Source organism: Chelonia mydas, chromosome 9, assembly GCF_015237465.2.
Source record: "Chelonia mydas isolate rCheMyd1 chromosome 9, rCheMyd1.pri.v2, whole genome shotgun sequence".
Classification (NCBI taxonomy): Eukaryota; Metazoa; Chordata; order Testudines; family Cheloniidae; genus Chelonia; species Chelonia mydas.
This window is the reverse complement of record NC_057855.1, coordinates 51941335-51961254: the sequence shown is the minus strand read 5'-3', so window position 1 is coordinate 51961254 and position 19920 is coordinate 51941335. Positions and strand designations below refer to the sequence as shown.

Genomic DNA, 19920 nt, shown 5'->3' with positions numbered 1-19920 from the left:
TTAATGTGTTTTCTCTGTAGTGGTTTTATCTTAGGAATAAATGTGCTCAGTTACAAGGAGCTGAGTGGTAACTTAACGGTGGCAATGACGCTGTTTGCCGTCTCGGAGGAGAAAAGAAAAGCAGGCCTGCTGAGGCAGTCTGACTTTGCTGGGGAATTCAGAGTTCAGGCAGGGATGTGTGCAGCCTGGAAATACCCCAGTCACGAGGGAGTGAGATGTGTGCCTCTGTCCAAGAGAGGCAATGTCTGGGGACCAGGAAATCTCCCTTGCTGGACCATGTAGGGGGCATACTGGTGCAGTGGCCCTGAACTTTGACAGGGGTCACACCACTTTTTTGTGGGAAGGGAGAGAAGTGATCAAATGTGTGAATTAATGGGGTTCCACTATACTGTATCTAAGTTGGAATTTTCCCAGGACATTAGGAGTAGCACCCTATTCTTTTAAAAATAAATAAATCCATTGGTGTCCTTAATAACCACATGCAGCCAGGACCTCAGTTTGACTCTTCAGGTGTAATTTGTGTCGTTCAGCAGCACAGTCCCCCTAATAACAGGTTTGGGCACTAGTCCTGTACTGTTTCAGAAGGAAGGCTGTCACCCACTGAATCCTTCACACCACATTCTCTAACACTTTGATGTTTGTTGATGCTTTCCTGTGCAAGTGCTAGGCCAGTAAGAGCATGAGGTATTTTGGAATCACAGCTACACCCATAGAGATATTCAGTGTGTATTAATATTTCTTCTGCAAGTACCTTTGATATGTGCAACTTTTTTTGGATGCTAAATTAATAGCTTTGTATTTGATGCAGAAAACATCATGTTTAAAACAAACACATAGATGCTAATTCCTTGTGAGTGATGTTTGAGTTCTCATAGCCATTAATGCCAGAAGGGACCATCATGATCACCTAGTCTGACCTCCTGCACATCGCAGGCCACAGAATCTCACCCACTCACTCCTGTGATAAACCCCGAACCGCTGGCTGAGTTACTGAAGTCCTCAAATCATGGTTTAAAGACTTCAAGTTTCAGAGAATCCACCATTTACTCTAATTCAAACCAGCAAGTGACCTGTGCCCTATGCTGCAGAGGAAGGTGAAAAAACCCCCAGCTTTCCCCAGGGGAAGATTCCTTCCTGACTCCAAATATGGGGATCAGTTAGATCCTGAACATGAGGTCAAGACCCACCACCCAGACACCCGGGAAACAATTCTCTGTAGTAACTGAGAGCGAGTGTCCCATTGCCGACTGTTGGAGATATTTGCTAATAGCAGTCGCAGATGGGTTATATGCCTTTGTAGGCAATCTCATTTGACCATCCCCTCCATAAACATATCAAACTCAGTCTTGAAACAAGGTAGAGGGACAAGCAGGTGAGGTAATATCTTTTAGTGAACCAGCTTCTGTAAGTGGCAAAGACAAGTTTTCAAGTTACACAGAAGTTTTCTTCAGGTCTGGGAAAGGTACAAAAAGTGTCACAGCTAAATACAAGGTGGAATGGATTCTTTAGCATAAGTAGTTAACACATATATTTCAAGGGACCATTCAAGGTGAAGTGGCCTGTTAATACCTCTCCAGTCATATCGGGGAAAGGAGACGAAAAAAAGCTGGTGGGGTGAGTGGGTTATAGATTGTTATAATAAGCCATAAATCCAGTGTCTTTTTTTCAGACTATGATTTTTAGTGTCTAGTAAAATTATGAATGTAAGCTCTGAGGCTCCACTTTTGAAAGTATTGTGCAGGTTTCCTTTGAAGATGAAGACTGAGATGTCATATACAGAATGCTAACTTTGTGACCCAGAGGTGATATGGTGTTTTTGTCTGTTGTCATTTTTCTGTGTGAGTTCACTCCAGAGCGTAGTGACTGTCCCATTTCATCCATAGAGTTGTTATTGAGGCATTTAGTGCACTGGATAAGGTACACCACTTGTTGTGATAGGCATGTGTAGAACGCAGGGATCTTGAAAGGTATGTTATGGGCAGTGTTGATCTTCGTGGTAGTGGAGATCTGTCTACAGGTTTTGCATCTGTAGGTTTTGCACTGAAACAAGTTTGGTTTTCTGCCCCAACTGTTCCCCTTGGAAGGCTGTTTCAGAACTTCACTCCTCTGATGGTTAGAAATCTTCATCTAATTTCAAGCCTAAACTTGTTGATGGCCAGTTTATACCCATTTGTTCTTGTGCCAACATTGGCCTTTAACTTAAATAACTCTCCTCCCTCCTTGGCATTTATACCTCTGATATATTTATAGAGAGCAATCATCTCTCCCCGCAGCCTTCATTTGGTTAGGCTAAACGAGCCAAGCTCCTTAAGTTTTCCCTTATAAGGCTTGTTCTCCATTCCTCGCATCATCCTGGTAGCCCTTCTCTGTACCTGTTCCAGTTTGAATTAATCTTTCTTAAACATGGGAGGCCAGAATTGGACACAGTATTCCAGATGAGGTCTCACCTCTGCCTTTTGTACAACAGTAGTAACACTTCCCTATCTCTACTGGAAATACCTCGCCTAATGCATCATAGGGTTGCATTAGCCTTTTTCACAGCTGTATCACACAGGTGGCTCATAGTCCTCCTGTGATTGACCATAGTATCGAGTTAGTGTGTTTTTCAAATCTCTATATTTTTGGAAATTGTATCAGCAGAGACTGGGGAGGCGGGCCTTGGAACAATCTGACCAATAAAAAAATTGATTGGCTGGAATATCCTCGTCAGCTGTTACAGTGTTTCTTGTGGGATCCTAGCCATTCATTACTGTATTAGCTACTGTGTAGTGCTTTAATCCTGTCATTAGAAAGTCAGCAAAAATAATCCAATAAACCTAGCGAAGAACATTCCAGAGGCTGACGGAAGAGAATAAAGGTTTTGGCTGCCATTTGATTCTTTATCGCCCACAAACGCCCATATACAGTGAGCTAATAGCAGGTTTATGCAAAGTAGTTGCTTTCATTACTCCTCTTGCATGTTCCTTCATTGAATTGCCATCAAATGCCCAGAGTCTGCAACATCTGGCAACTTCTGGTTATCTAATTAGACTGGATCACACCCTCTCTCTCCATTTATATTGATTCTGCGGCATACTTTTGTCATATAGGAAGTAGTCCAAGCTGAGTCCCCAGTGGGCATCATCCAAACCACCTGAAGCCAGACCGAGTTCACAAAGTACTCTACACAGGGTAGCCAGGGTTCATGCCATTGGGAAGGCAGAATTAGGAAGGAACCTCTTCCAGCTGCCTTCCTGAGTGTGAATGGGTGGAGTGTGCTATCAATAGAGTACACACATTAATGTCCAGACTCACCCGCTGTCTGGGGTTTGGCTTTCGTGCTCACTCTAAACCATGTCTCAATATCAGCCTAAGGTTTCTCTTGGATTTCTGGATGCGTCTAGGTGTCCCTCCTGGAGCTCCTCTATCCCATCCCCTGGCAGAAACCACTCTCTCCTCCTTCATATTCAGAGTGGTGTTAACAGATGACGTGTGCCACAGGATCAACAGCACATCTGCAGCTCTATGCAGGATTTTAATCTCCATTCTTATCCAGGTACAGAATCTGCAGATGAGTCACAAATGTGTTTTTACATCTCTGGACAGATCACCTGCAGGTTTTGAACTCTTGATCTCTGGATCTAAAAGCCTGGGCCTCTGTGGGTGTGTCTACATTGCACTGTAAACCCCAGTCTGCGGGACCCACACTTGTAGACTCAGTGTATCTAAGCCCATGCTTGAGCATCCACACTGTACTGTAAACCTGGGTTTACAATTGCTGGACCCAGGTCTCTCGACCCTGTTATCGCATCCATACTGCACAACACAGAACTTCTGACTCAGGTTGAGCTGTGTCTATACTGAAAAATGACTGGACTTGGACCTGAGTCTCAGCAGGACTCAGGCTCTGACCCAGCCCCCCATGAGAGTTCGCAGACCTGAGTCCAGAGGGGCTCCGGACCTGAATCAGACTGATTTATGTGTTGGCAGAAGGGGGGCTTGGGCTCAAACCAGAGTCTGAATTTGGGTTTACAGTGCAGTGCAGACATACTCTATGACTTGAGATAAAGGACTAGACTCAGATGCCTTTATCCATGATGTAATCACTATAGGGAGACACACTGTAGTAGCCTGGATTACATGGGAACATTGAAAGGAAGGGAGAAAAGAGCAAATGGAGATTGGAAAAAGACCACTTCTGCTGTTGAATTCCCTTTTGGAGCTTTGTGCCATGAGGAAGGATAGTTAAATACCTTTGCTCATTTTGCTCCTTTATGAAAATGTTAGTTATATAACTCGTATGGGGAGAAAATCCCCCAAATAATAAAATCATAAAATGTTTGGATGTATTCGTTTCTATCTTCTTTTAATATCTGGAAATACTGTGAGAGCAAGAGGCCTTTGTGAGTTTTGTCTGACAGGCTAAAGGGCTCAAATAAAGATAAGATGGTCCACTATCTCCGAAGGAAATTGCATAAAAGTGGTTACTCCTGTTTACTCCTATTAATTTCCTTTTCTTGGCTTCTCAGAGATGCCTCATATCCTGATGCAGCGGGCAAGGGATAAGAGGCACTTTCCATTATCTCAATCACTGCACTGTTTATGAGACACTTAGTATGTTTCTTTGCAAAGTAATCCTACTAGAGGCAATGGATTTTGCGTGGGTGACAGGCTGTGTATGTGGGGGACACCTTTGGATGCTTTTAGCTCCTTTGTTTAAGTGTACAGCCAGGCAAGGTGTTGCCAACTACTTCTAGCCAGGTCATGCAGGGGCCTCTCTCTCCCCTGAAGAGACTAATTTAGCCCATAAGCTCTTTTTGTCACAGAAGATGGTGCTAGTTCCTGCTATGAGCTCTGCTGTTCAACACTTTTCCCTCCTCCCATCCTTTGGATCGCAGAGAGGTTCCAAAGGCCTGTGCAGACTCATAAGCTTGGCCACACTGTTGGCTCATTGTACATAAAGGGCTTGATCCAGAGCCCAGTGAAGTTGGTGAAAGACTCTCACTGACTTCAAAAGGCTATGGATCAGGCCTTTGGTGTGTTCAGTTTTACACCTGGGAGAAATGCTCCAAGGGTCAGAATGGTATAGCTGTGCGGCCAGAGCCCGGGAGCTGTCGGGTTTCCTAGTAACATTTGTGGGAAGGCTCAGCTGGTGAGGAGGGAGACAAGGCATTAGGCCATGGAGGCTTGTGGTGGGAGAAGGCACAGTTACTGGCTATCTGTCAGTCATGGAGTGTCAGGAGTGTAGTGAGCACCTTCTGAGTCATGAATGAACGCGTGAGGAGGATGGTAATGTTGGGGTGCTTTACTTCCAACTGTGCTTAAATGCTTCAGGCCAGTCGGGGTGCTTCAAGAAATCTCCCACTGACAGCGTTTCATACTTCCAGAAGGGCTGGATGCCCTGGACAATCCAAGGCACATGTGTTATATTCTCCAAGCAGATTTGATGAAGGTCCGTTGCCTCCAATATATATGCAAGAACAGTCATTCCCGTCTCTGTCCTGAAGTTGTGTAGAAATCATTTGTGTTCAGTGAGTTTCAGGGATGTCAAGGCTGAATGAGTACTCATCCATCAACCCACAGTTACTTAAAAAATGGGAGCAGGGATTAACAGAGGGGGGATACAGCAACTCAAGGACAGAAAAGCAGGGAGAGAACTGTGAGAGAGCCCACTGAGAACTCCAAGCATTCTCCCCAAGGGACTCTTAGATTCTGACAGCCTTTGAACAAACAGGGCACCTTTGAAAAGGTCTTGGCAGATGGAACAGGTTATGCAACCAGCTACTGTAGTTACTTGATCTCTTAGTATTAAAGATTTATTAACAGATTAGATTATAAGGCACCAGGTTTAAAATATATATCAGGAAAATACAGTAAAATCAAATAGTTTTAAAAATGCATCCACTTGCAAAGCATTTGTCTGCTCTGGGCCCAATAAGTGCCTGGAAATTTTGGCTATAAAGTTATGCTACCAAGGTCACTTAAAAGGAGAGTGTGTGTTTTTGCAAGAACTCAAGGAAATGCAAGGTGTTTCCACTTTTGCAGACCAGTATATTACAGAACAGTAACACTTGTAGGGCACCTTGAGTGAAGGTCAACACACAGTACAAAGTCCAATTTCCACAGAGCAGAAATTAGCCTCTGTCTAAATAGGATACACAGCTCAGACAGATGAAGAACAGCAGAATTTCCGATCTGTGAATTTTGTATCCTATAGTTGAGTCTCTTGCCATTGTAGCTTAAAGCCTCTTAAGACTATTGTTTGAGAGACACTATAAATTTCCTCCAATTGCTAATTTGGACCGCTTCATTCAGGAAGGGAGCTAATTCGCTTATGGGGTATATCCCATCCAGAGTCAGATCCTCGACTTGAAGTCCATGGAGCTATGACACTTCACAACAGCTGAGGATATGGGCCCTGGTATTCATTTGATCAGACCATCATTGTCATTTCGTTTATACTTGATATGTAATCACAGACCAGAGAGAGACTGTTGATTAATGAAACCTCACCCTGCCAGAGATTAAAGTCTTATTATAATGATATCTGGAGGGTGCTCTCTGTTTATGAATTAATTACTGCATCCTGACTAAATAAACGCTGAGGCCAAAGGACAAGAAGTTTATTAGCCCAGTTGATGGTTAGTAGTGACATAACGGGAAGGAGCCTTATGTTGTTATTGTTGTTATACTGACATTTTAAATTAAATATTAAAGTTTGAAGTGGAAAAAACCTACAAAAATCTAAATGAGCTGCTTGATCTGCTAAAAGCTACAATTAAAAACAATCAAAAGGGAAAACGTTCTTTTGACCATATTCATTTCCCCTATCCTTTCCTTTTCATTTCTCTTTCCCTCCCCTACTTCCATCCCTATAAATTGGGAATCTCAGGCAATCTTGGTTGCTGTAACTCAGCTTGAAAATTCAGAGGACAGGAGCCAATCAGATCAGAGGGATTATAGTAGTCAGAGTTAAAAGACTTACATATTCAAAGTACTGTACAGGTGTTGAAATATACCCATGCAGTGATTCTGCCATCTTCTTCACTCTGCCTGACTAGTCGCAGTGTGGCTATTGAGAAAACACCATACAGATATGAAAATTAGACATCCACAGCTAGAGCTCAGGGAACTGTACAACTGTGAAAACCTGTACCATTACACATCAATCATTGTCCAGTGCCCATGAGTAGGACTGGTCAATGCAATTCCCTTTAAGTCCAATATTTGTTAACTTTCTTCTTTGTGTACTGAATCAGTCTATTTAGATGTCTGTAATATGCCTATCTTATGTTCAAACTGGACTGAGAGCAATGAAAGTACCATCATAATCTACACAACTCATTAGGACTAATAACTCTCCTTGCCTCGACCCGCTCACAGCCCTCTCAGTCTACTTTTAATTATTCTCCATTAGCATCTTCCTGCATTCGTTGATGGAAGTAGCTTCTTGAGAGAATTCACTTAGTGTTAGTAAAAATCCCAATGGAATTGATCACTTTTGCCTAGCGAATATGCTGGCATGTCTACAGCACTAATTGGTGGTGATGGTTTTTGTGGAAACAGTGACTGGACTGAAACCGTTGACTTATCACAGGCCACCAAAGAAACAAGACAAGAGACAAGCTCTTGAGCCACACATAGCTCTTCTTCAGCTCTGTGTAGGTCAAAGGCTTGTCTCTTTCACCAGCAGAAGGTGATCCAATAACAGATAGCACCTCACCCACCTGGGCTCTCCAGTATCCTGGGACCAACATGCCTACAACTCTGCAAATGCCAAAATACGGGTGTTCTGATGATATACTGATGGGGGCAATACAAAAACTCAAATAGGATGGAATAGAAACCACTTCATGCCCAGAAAACAGCATTATACGCACACTGTTGTCTTCAAACTCCCGGGAAAACCACCAGAATAAGGGCATTGACCTAATTTTATTGTTTAGTTTCTCAACAGCCTGAAGAAGGCATAATGGCTAATATATCCCTTGAACTTGCTTTTCTGCTTTTAGAGTCTAGCTAGTAGGTTTTTGCTTTCCTGACTCTTCTTGTTTTCGGCATGGTCGGAAGTAGGATTGAGACAAGTCAGAGAAAATATGTTTCCAAATAGAAACAAAGTTCTCCCCGTTTGTCTCTGCTGCGGTGGGTAAGAGTGAGAGATAGTTCCAGGAGGTGCCATCATGTCTTCTTGGCATTTTTCTTTGTGATGGCACTGCCGTCAGTAAGAGGGCATGCTTTTGAGACGGCCACCTCATCTGAAGAAGGGCGGGGGGGGGGGGGGGGCGGCTGTGGTCATACAAGTTACGGACCTGCTTCATCCACTGAACTGGCTGAGGATCACAGCTATCACTGGTCAGGGCCCCAGTATAGTATATGGGCTTTCAACATGGGTGAGAGAGATCTCCAATGAGGGTGTAAGCCAACTCACCGGCCAGTGCATGAACGAACTCTCAGCAGCCACAGGATTTCAGTCCCTTTCTTCAGGGACTGAGTTACTTGCACACAACAGCTGACCCTAAGTTCCATGTATAAACTATGCCCTTTCACTTGGCTCAGGTTCTCCTGTAGGTCTCACTGCCCAGGTGCCCTCCCAGGAGTTGCGATGAGTCTCTCTCCTCCCTTCTACAGGAGCTTTCCTCCAACAGACTAACTTCCGATCTGCCCCCTGCAGGGTTGCACTTCTAAACCATCTACCTGGGGGCTAAGGAGAGCCACACTGCTCCCTTCTTGTCTCTAGCTAGCTCCCTGCATTCAGGCTGCCCTTTGTGATTGTAATAACACAAAGTCTCTTTTGTTGTCTGTCGTTGGTGTCAATAAAATCAGGACTCACCTCCTGTAGGTGAAGAAGAGGGTTTGGAGGTCAAAATCTCTGGTGCGCCTTTTAGACTGCAGAGCTCAGCATTCACCTGTTTCCTTCTCTCCTCTTTCTGTTTCAGCTTGTCCAGCAGGGATGTTTAAGGCCAACCAGGGCATGGGGACCTGTGCCCAGTGTCCCACTAACAGTCGCTCCACGTCGGAGGCCTCTCCCATCTGCACCTGCCGCAATGGCTATTATCGTGCTGATTTTGACTCACCAGAGGCAGCCTGCACCAGTAAGTAACAGTGTCCCAATTACACAGATGGGGAATAGAAAGCTGCAGTGTATCATTAGATGGTGGCCAAAGGAGGAAAAGTGGTTTAATTATGAAGGCTCAGGGCCAGGTACTCAGCAGATGCTGCTGCATTAAATCACTAAGCTATGTTAATTTACCTCAGCTAGGAGCTGCCCTTCAGGCTGCACACTACAGGACGAGTCAGTGAGGGATGGACTGCAGTTTTCTAACTGCGGCTCTGAGATGCATCTTCACTGTGCTCCCATAGAGGTGGGAGAGCCAACACACTGAAGATTTTAGACATCTGAAGGCCACATGAACAGTGTTCAGTAGCCATCTGTTACCACATGATTTGATACCGTCTTCTTCTGTTGGAATGGAAATATGCCTAGTGTCATAACATCAATACTAATCCTTTTATCACTAGACTGGCATGAGCAGGTCATCGTGCATCAACTTCTGCTGCTTTGCTAGCAACTGGTTCTTCTGATAGCAGTTTAGTGTACACCACATTCTCAATAATGTCTAGTTCCACAACCCAGACATCAGTTGGTGCAAGCTGGAAGATCTCCCAGAAGTGTATATTTCTAAGCGGCAATGTCTGCAGTTGGAGGCAGACAATCCCCAGGATAAATTAGAATTGCAGGTTATCTACCACTGCTGTCTTGTTCGTAGTCTTGTTGATGGAATGTTCTTTTAGAGGGGCAAGGAGTATGTTAAGCATTGGTATTCTGTGTGGCTTTGCTTGAAATGAATCATCTTCCTCGGCTGTCTACTGTAAATAAGACGGCAGAAGCTATCTTATGTCGGTCGCTCCATAAAAAATCAGCTTGATATAGAAAGAGTCCATTGCTAGTCAACAGCTACTGTGTGCTTCTGTTTATTTGAAAGCGTATCATTCTTATTAATATTATTTATTTGTACTAGCACAGTGCCCAGGCGTCCCAGTCGTGGACTAGACCTCACTGTGCTCGGTGCTGTACCTGTACAGCACAAAAACCTAGTGTCAAACTTAACTTCTGGTCAAACTCCCAGCTAAAAGGGTGTCATAGGCCTTAGCCAGAATCCTAAAAATGAGCAAATTAGCAGACGGGGTATGCAAAGGCCCTCTTCTACTTCCTCCCCCAAAAGTTTTAACAACCATGTCCTTGTGTGACCCACTGGTCAGTGTTACGTGTCCCCCTCTGTGCCCAATCCGCAGAGAATGTGAGTCCATTTTAGATTTTAGCTGGAGAGCTGGGTTCTTTAGCCCAAGCTGCAGAGACCCATGGCTTCTGCTCTGGAGACCACTGGTGTGTCAAGCAGGATGGTGGCTGTGCCTTGGAGATTTACAAGCCCTGGCCTGGACTAGCTTTCCTTCCAAGTGGGGTGAAAGGTCACAGGGACTATATTGCAAAACAATTGTTTTTGCCATTAAAAATAATTGAGATGTGAAAACTGGGAATTTCTTGCTGCCCCCGCTTTTCCGCTTCACTGGCATCTTGTATTTTATTATTTAATAAGTACAGTATAAGTACTGAATTATATTTCTAGGCTGGTACTCTTTAATAAAAGTGAATTTTCAATTGGTCTGTGTTTGTGCAATGCCAGGTTTATTGTCATAAAAATACGTTTTTCAAGAGCGATTGCACAGTTGCTTTGTGGGTTTATCCTGGACATCGGCATGTCTTGAAAAAAGTGATTGGATGTAACTAACGTTCATCCTTGTGCTTCCCTATGCACCCGGCATGTGTGTGTGTTCAGCATAAGCCACACAGAATCCTGAATTGCTTGTATTTGCTTATATGATGCATGGCTAAGGAATATCTAAAAATATGCATCTGAAATAAGAGATTAACTTCTATATTTTGCTTGATCACTTTAGCTGTCAGTGGCAGAGGAAGTGCTAGGCATATAGAACAATTGTAAATAAATCTATTTTTATTGCATCTTGTTCCATAGGTGATTTACAGTATGCAACATCAGAAGAGTACTGTATAAAAAAGTCCATCGGTAAATATTTATTTGTTCCAATTAAGGCTTAATTTTAAAATGTTCTAATTTGAGGTGCCAGCTGTTCTGTTTCAGAGTGGTTACATATCATAAGAGTAAATAATATAGTGTATCTGTAGATGCTTGTATTGACTGGTGTAATATCTTGGAAATACACACTCATTGTTATCTGCTCGTAGGTAATCCTTTGTAGTTGTAAGTAGCTTTCCTGCACTTTATTTATTTTAGTTTTCTTTTTAACCCACGTTCATTAGTGAAAGGGGCACTGTCCAGATTAAAATCATGGGCCAGACCATCAGCTGCTATAAATTGGTGAAGATCTGTTGTCTTCAGTGAAGATTTGTCTATATGATTTCTATGGAGCTATGCCAAATGATCCCAGCTGAGGGTCTGTGTGCCCTTTTCCTGATTTTGTATTAATGGCACTTTGGATTATTGAAACTGAAAGGATGTTTCAGACCTAACTTCCTCTTCACTTTGCTGTTTATTCACTTTTTGTATGTCACTCAATTTAGCCAGTGAAATTAGACCAGTTTGTTCTGTACCCGTCTGAGCCTGCAACTCAATGGGCTGCTCTGTCTCAGGCAGTGGGTGGCAAAGGAGGTGCTAAAGGAGCACTCAAGGAAGACAATCTCATTGCTGAGAAGCTAAAGACATTCAGATAAATAAAGTTTTGGTATCAATCTTTGCTGCAGAGGATGTGGGGGAGATCCCCACAGCTGAACCATTCCCTTTAGGTGATAAATCTGAGGAACTGTCCCAGGTTGAGCTGTCAGTAGAGGAGGTTTTGGAACAAACTGGTAAATTAAATGATAAATCACCAGGACCAGATGGTATTCGCCCAAGAGTTCTCAAGGAATTCCAATATGAAATTGCAGAATGACTAACTGTGGTATACTACCATTTAGTTGGGGTTGGTCCTGCTTTGAGCAGGGGGTCAGACTTGGTGACCTCCTGAGGTCTCTTCCAACTCGAATCTTCTATGATTTAAATCAGCCTCCATATGAGATGACTGGAGGACAGCTAATTATTTTTAAACGCACCAGAGGAGATTCTGGCAATTACAGGCTTGTAAAACTAATTTCAATATCAGACAAATGGGTTGAAGCTATAGTGAAGGACACCATCAGACATATAGATAAACATGGTATGTTGGGGAAGAGTTAACACGGCTTTTGTAAAGGGAAATCATACCTCGCCAGTCTATTAGGATTCTCTGAGGGAGTCAACAAGCAAAAGGGGGAGAAGAAGGAATGAGCAATAGGAATGAAACTGGAAAGTGGAGCTATCTTGAATAATCAGGATAAGAATCTGTTGGACACCATGATAAGCAGTTAGTTACTCACAAAAGCCAATATCTTTATCAGGAATCTTAATGAAAGAGCTCTGCCCATATATTAAAGGGACAATACCTTTACAAACCTTATTTTAAATGAATGTAAAGGCTCCAATCCAGCAAAGCACTTCTCTTTAAGCATGTAAGCAGCCCAGTTTACTATGTAGGCACGTGCTTCAGTGTGTTGCCGGATAGGGGTCTACGTGCTGCTGAACTTTGCAAGAGCGACAGCTTCTGAGACTTAGACTTCATCCACAGCCTTCCACTGACTTCAAGGGGCTGTGGCTCAGGTGCTGAAGTCCTTTATTTACGGACAGTGAAGTCCTTTATTTACGGACAGGATATCTGGCACAGACAGTGGCAGATTCCTCACGTGCTCTACCAATGTGTTGCAAGGCTGAACTGAAGGGGTGGCACACAGTAGTGCTGGTAACAGACTAACCTTGACTTGGTGGCCCCAGCGATCTGACCTGGGTCAGGGTTAAAACAGGTTATGCCCTGTTAGATAGCACTACTCACTAACTCCACTGACTTCTGCAATAGGGCCAGATTTTCCTCTAGTGTAACAGCATAGCTCCACCCACTGTAGTGGCACCAGCCCAGCTGAGAATCTGGCCCATCATCTTTAAGGGAGCAGGGAGTTCCATGTCTGCATGTTCGTTCCGTCCTTGGCCTGCTAGCCGAAAGCGCCAAAGAAGGTGCCACTTAGAAAGAAATAAACGGACTAAGTTAATTACTTTGAAAAAGTATTGCTTTGTGTTTTATGTAATATCCTTTTAAAGACTTGGAAATACACATTTCCTTCTCAAATACATTCCAAAAAGCATGTCCCTTAGCAAATCTCTGATATTTTACACTCATGGGCCTGATCCATTCTTTAGATTGTAAGCTCTTCAAGGCAGGGACTGTGTCCTCGCTGTGTTTGTCCAGCACCCCGCACAATCGAGCCTGAGCTCTGAGTGTGGCTTTTGGACACTGCCATCATGTAAATATTTACTATTGATAATAATGATCCTGTTCGCATTAAAAGTCAATGGGGCAAATTTATACACTGAAGAGTAATAAGTCACCAGGAGCAGATGGCATTCACCCAAGAGTTCTGAAGGAACTCAAATATGAAATTGCAGAACTACTAACTGTGGGATGTAACCTATCACCTAAATCAGCCTCTGTATCAGATGACTAGAGGATAGCTAATGTAATACCGATTATTTTAAAAGGCTCCAGAGGCGATCCTGGCAATTACAGGCTGGTAAATCTAATTTCAGGACCAGGCAAATTGGTTGAAACTATAGTAAAGAACAGAATTATCAGACTCATAGATAAACATGAAATGTTGGGGAAGAGTTAACACGGCTTTTGCAAAGGGAAATCATGCCACACCAATCTATTAGAATTCTTTGAGGGAGCCAACAAGCATGTGGAGAAGGGTGCTTCAGTGGATAGTGCACTTGGACTTGCAGAAAGCCTTTGACAAGGTCCCTCACCAAAGGCTCTTTAGCAAAGTAAGCAGTCCTGGGATAAGAGGGAAGATCCTCTCATAGATCAGTAACTGGTTAAAAGACAGGAAACAAAGAGTAGGAATAAATGATGAGTTTTCATAATGGAGAGAAGTAAATAGTGGGGTCCCCAAAGGATCTCTTCAGGGATCTGTGCTGTTCAATATATTAAAAAATGATCTGGAAAACGGGATGAATAGTGAGAGGCAAAATTTGCAGACAATGCAAAATTGCTTCACATCGTTAAGCACAAAGCTGACTTTGAAGAGTTACAAAGGGATCTCACTAAACTAGGTATATGGGCAACAAAATGGTAGATGAAATTCAATGTTGAGAAGTGCAAAGCCATATACGTTGGAAAAAATAAGCCCAACTCTGCATACAACATGATGGGGTCCAAATTAGCTGTTACCACTCAGGAAAGAGATCTTGGAGTTATTGTGGATAGTTCTCTTAAAACAATGTGCAGTGGCAGTCAACAAAATTACAAGAATATTAGGGACCATTAGGAGAGGGATAAATAACAGAAAATAAAATATTGTAATTCCACTACATAACTCCATGATATGCCCACACCTTTAATACGGCATGCAGTTTTGGTCTCCCCATCTCAAAAAAGGTATATTAAAATTGTAAAAAGTACGGAGGAGTGAAACAAAAATGAGTAGGGATATAGAACAGCTTCCATTGGAGAGATTAAAAAGACTGGGACTCAGCTTAGAAAAGAGATGACTAATGGGGGATATGAGAGCGGTCTATAAAATCATGAATAGTAGGAGAAAGTGAATAGGGAAGTGTTATTTACCCCTTCACAAAGAAGAACTAGAGGTCACCCAATGAAATTAATAGGCAGCAGGTTTAAAACACACAAAAGGATATACTTCTTCACTCAACACACGGTCAACCAGTGCTATTAGCCAAGATGGTCAAGGATGCAACCCCATGGTCCAAATGTCCCTTAACCTCCAGCTACCAGAAGCTTGGACTGAACGACAGGGAATGAATCACTCTAAATTGCTCTGTTCTGTTCATTCCTTTGAAGCATCTGGCACACGCCATTGTCAGAGACAGGATACTGGGCTGATGGACCGTTGGTCTGACCTAGTGTGGCCATTCTTATATTCTTATAACATTGGCAGCAGCAAGCTGGCAGACAGCTTGTGAGCTTTTGGGACCAGCCCTAGCAGCTCTTTGTACCCCAATGAGCCTTCCTATTTGGGCTTCTCACCATATCCTCCCCCCACTTCCACTCTAACTTCTCAAGACAGTCCTCCCTGCCCCCACGGATTGCAGAAGAGAAAGAGAGGAAGGCATGTGAACCCTATTCTCTCTCCCTTCATGATGGCTACTCAGTACTGCCTCTTCTATAAAGGCAATTTGGGGGCAGCTCCCAGAGACACCAGCCCAGAAGCAATAGCTGAGGAAACTAACAAAGGAACATGTTTTCCTGATTACCCTGAGCGGGAAGCCGATCAGGAGGCTCCAGAGAAGAGAGGGACCTCCCAAGACCCCAAATATCTGCTTAACAGAGGTGTCTGAGCACAGACAGCCTGTGTGGAGGACAGGGAGGACTCACCTGGCTGGGAGCTTGACTGACATGCCAGGGCAGCCAATGGCAGGCCCAGGCTATCTGGCATGTGGCTGGGACCACGCAGACATGGCTTCTGAGGTTGGACAGGAACAGAGTTTAGGAGGAAGGGACCAGGCTATGGTGGCTAAGCCTCCAGCTTCAGGAAGAGAGATGGTACACAAAACCCCCGGAGTCCATTGGTCCCAACTCCCCAGATGGTCCCCAGAGTCACTGAGGAGGGAGGAAAAATTGGGGAGTCAGAGGTGCTCCATTCTTTGGGACACATCAGTGCTCCAGGAAGTGACTACATATGTTGTTACTATATTGGGGCCCCCCCCAATGCTGATTGGGCCCCTAAGTACCAGAATGATGATAATTTATTTAATCACTACTTTTCAGCCTGAGTACTCTTTCAAAGTATCTACTGCAGTCGGAAAGACAGGGTGTGTGGAGAGGGGACAAGGCAAAGAACTGGGAGAGAGGACAACTGTTAAATTTAACCTGAGTATATGTAAAAAAAATGTTAATGTGTAATTCTGACATCACTAATTCTGACTTTTTAAATGAAGAAGGTGGGTGGGGGCAGCTGTGGAGCAGGTGAAAACATAATTATATCTTACAAAAGTGCTGTCTGCGAATTACAGTTTTGAAAGGCATGTGTGCACAAATATATACCTTGTTACATTTCTAACCATATGAACCTTTCCACATCATCTGCTGGACCTGAATTGTTCTAGGTATCATCTTTATTTTGGTTTCCTTTATTTCTTTTTACTATTTTAAAATTATTATCAGTGGAGTTTTATTTCATGCCAAGGAGAGTGAGGAGCTGACAGCATTAGTTACTGCTCAGCATAATGCAGGCATTGTGCAAGATTGCCCAGCAAATAAAGGTCTAGGAAAGCAAGAAAAGCAGTTTGCTAGAAAATCCTCCCCGTAAAATAACCTCCCTGTTGTTAACTTCCCAGGCACTACTGCCTTGGCACTGTACAAGATTGTTGTTGTCAGAATCTCGTCTATAAATCATTTTTTTTTCAGGGGGGTTTTAAAACTCAAACTTGAGAATTTGCTTTGAGCTGCAATGGGATGTTACAGCCCTACTGGGGACAACTTAAAACAAGGGAAAGAATTTCAAAAGCAAACTGACTATGCTCTCTTTAAGTTGTGGAATATGGGCCTAATCTGACACTTGTGCAAGTCAACAGGAGCTTTAAGAATGGCCATACTGGGTCAGACCAATGATCCATTTAGCCCAGTATCTGTCTTCTGACTGTGGCCAATGCCAGATTCTTCAGTGGGAATGAACAGAACAGGCAATCACTGAGTTACCCATGCCCTGTCATCCAGTCCCAGCTGCTGGCAGTCAGAGGCTTAGGGACACCCAGAGCATGGGGTTGCATCCCTGACTATCTTGGCTAATAGTCATTAATGAACCTATCCTCCATGAATTTAGCTAGTTCTTTTTTTAACCTGGTTATAGTTTTGGCCTTCACAACAGTCCTTGGCAAGGAGTTCCACCAGGTTGGTCATGCACTGTGTAAAGAAGTACTTCCTGGTTTTTGTTTTAAACCTGCTGCCTATTGCTTTCATTGGGTGACCCCTGTTTCTTGGGTTATGTGAAGGGCTAAATAACACTTCCTTATTCACTTTCTTCACACCATTCATGATTTTATAGACCTCTCTCATATCGCCCCCCTCCCCCCAAGTCATCTCTTTTCCAAGCTGAACAGTCCCAGTCTTTTAAATCTCTCCTCATATGGAAATTGTACCATACCCCTAATAATTTTTGTAACCCTTCTCTGTACTTTTTCCAATTCTAATGTATCTTTTTTTGAGATGTGGTGACCAGAAATACACACCGTATTCAAGGTGTGGACATACCATGGTTTTATATAGTAACATTATAATATTTTCTGTCTAATTATCTATCCCTTTCCTAATGGTTCCTAACATTCTCTTAGCTTTTTTGACTGCTGCTTCTGTACACTGAGATGTTTTCCGAGACCTAGCCACAGTGACTCCAAGATCTTTTTCTTGAGTGGTAACAGCTAACTTAGATCCCATCATTTTGTATGTATAGTGCGGATTATGTTCTCCAATGGACATTACTTTGCATTGATCAAGACTGAATTTCATCTGCTAATATGTTGCCCAGTCACCCAATTTTTTTTAGATCCCTTTGTAACTGCTCACAGTTAGCTTTGGATCTTGAATAATTTTGTATCATCTGCAAAGTCTGCCACCTAACTGTTTACCCCTTTTCCCAGATCATTTTTGAATATGCTGAACAGCACAGGTCCTTTGGGGACCCCACTATTTACTTCTCTCCATTATGAAAACTCATCATTTATTCCTACTCTTTGTTTCCTGTCTTTTAACCAGTTACTGATCTATGAGAGGATCTTCCCTCTTATCCCAGGACTGCTTACTTTGCTAAAGAGCCTTTGGTGAGGGACCTTGTCAAAGGCTTTCTGCAAGTCCAAGTGCACTATCCACTGAAGCACCCTTCTCCACATGCTTGTTGGCTCCCTCAAAGAATTCTAATAGATTGGTGTGGCATGATTTCCCTTTGCAAAAGCCGTGTTAACTCTTCCCCAACATTTCATGTTTATCTATGAGTCTGATAATTCTGTTCTTTACTATAGTTTCAACCAATTTGCCTGGTCCTGAAATTAGATTTACCAGCCTGTAATTGCCAGGATCGCCTCTGGAGCCTTTTAAAATAATCGGTATTACATTAGCTATCCTCTAGTCATCTGATACAGAGGCTGATTTAGGTGATAGGTTACATCCCACAGTTAGTAGTTCTGCAATTTCATATTTGAGTTCCTTCAGAACTCTTGGGTGAATGCCATCTGCTCCTGGTGACTTATTACTCTTCAGTGTATAAATTTGCCCCATTGACTTTTAATGCGAACAGGATCATTATTATCAATAGTAAATATTTACATGATGGCAGTGTCCAAAAGCCACACTCAGAGCTCAGGCTCGATTGTGCGGGGTGCTGGACAAACACAGCGAGGACACAGTCCCTGCCTTGAAGAGCTTACAATCTAAAGAATGGATCAGGCCCATGAGTGTAAAATATCAGAGATTTGCTAAGGGACATGCTTTTTGGAATGTATTTGAGAAGGAAATGTGTATTTCCAAGTCTTTAAAAGGATATTACATAAAACACAAAGCAATACTTTTTCAAAGTAATTAACTTAGTCCGTTTATTTCTTTCTAAGTGGCACCTTCTTTGGCGCTTTCGGCTAGCAGGCCAAGGACGGAACGAACATGCAGACATGGAACTCCCTGCTCCCTTAAAGATGATGGGCCAGATTCTCAGCTGGGCTGGTGCCACTACAGTGGGTGGAGCTATGCTGTTACACTAGAGGAAAATCTGGCCCTATTGCAGAAGTCAGTGGAGTTAGTGAGTAGTGCTATCTAACAGGGCATAACCTGTTTTAACCCTGACCCAGGTCAGATCGCTGGGGCCACCAAGTCAAGGTTAGTCTGTTACCAGCACTACTGTGTGCCACCCCTTCAGTTCAGCCTTGCAACACATTGGTAGAGCACGTGAGGAATCTGCCACTGTCTGTGCCAGACCTGTTCTGTCCGTAAATAAAGGACTTCAGCACCTGAGCCACAGCCCCTTGAAGTCAGTGGAAGGCTGTGGATGAAGTCTAAGTCTCAGAAGCTGTCGCTCTTGCAAAGTTCAGCAGCACGTAGACCCCTATCCGGCAACACACTGAAGCACGTGCCTACATAGTAAACTGGGCTGCTTACATGCTTAAAGAGAAGTGCTTTGCTGGATTGGAGCCTTTACATTCATTTAAAATAAGGTTTGTAAAGGTATTGTCCCTTTAATATATGGGCAGAGCTCTTTCATTAAGATTCCTGATAAAGATATTGGCTTTTGTGAGTAACTAACTGCTTATCATGGTGTCCAACAGATTCTTATCCTGACCTGTTGCTCCACTTTCCAGTTTCAAGATAGCTCCACTTTCCAGTTTCATTCCTACTGCTCATTCCCTCTTCTCCCCCTTTTGCCCTGATATGTCATCTCCAAAATCACATTAGCTAACTCTAGCTAACTTGTAACACATTGCTGTATCATGTTAGCGTGGCCCCTCTGCTGCCGCACCTCGAAAGTTCATGCAATCCCTTTCCACTGAGCACACAAGCAAGCCTCATTGCCAGGCAATTCCTGGAAAATACATTTACTGCGCTGAAGGAAAAATTAAACAAAATGGGTTTTTGTAAGGACGGCATTTTTCTAGCCCTTTCAACAAAATGCTTTCATCTGCTGTAATCTTGGCAACAGGTCAGAGAGACTCCCTGAGTGCCTGTCTCAGTGTGATTAAGGGGGGAAGAGGGAGAGAGCAGAGAAATGGGGTATCAGGAGTGGGGGAGAACAGCTGACACCCCCTCAAGGGTTTCAGGAATGGTAAGTTGGTGGTGGTGACA

At 43.3% G+C, this 19920-nt stretch overlaps 1 protein-coding gene across 5 annotated transcripts in view; it reads left to right on the top strand.

Moving 5' to 3' along the window:
- Positions 1 to 19920, top strand: part of EPHB1 (EPH receptor B1) — a 356679-nt gene that overhangs the window by 241600 nt on the left and 95159 nt on the right. For all 5 annotated transcript variants that reach the window (XM_007056966.4, XM_043523075.1, XM_027819335.3 and 2 more), the window contains exon 4: positions 8916 to 9071. In XM_007056966.4, coding sequence (XP_007057028.1) covers positions 8916 to 9071 — 156 coding nt within the window. The remainder of the gene's footprint in view (positions 1 to 8915; positions 9072 to 19920) is intronic.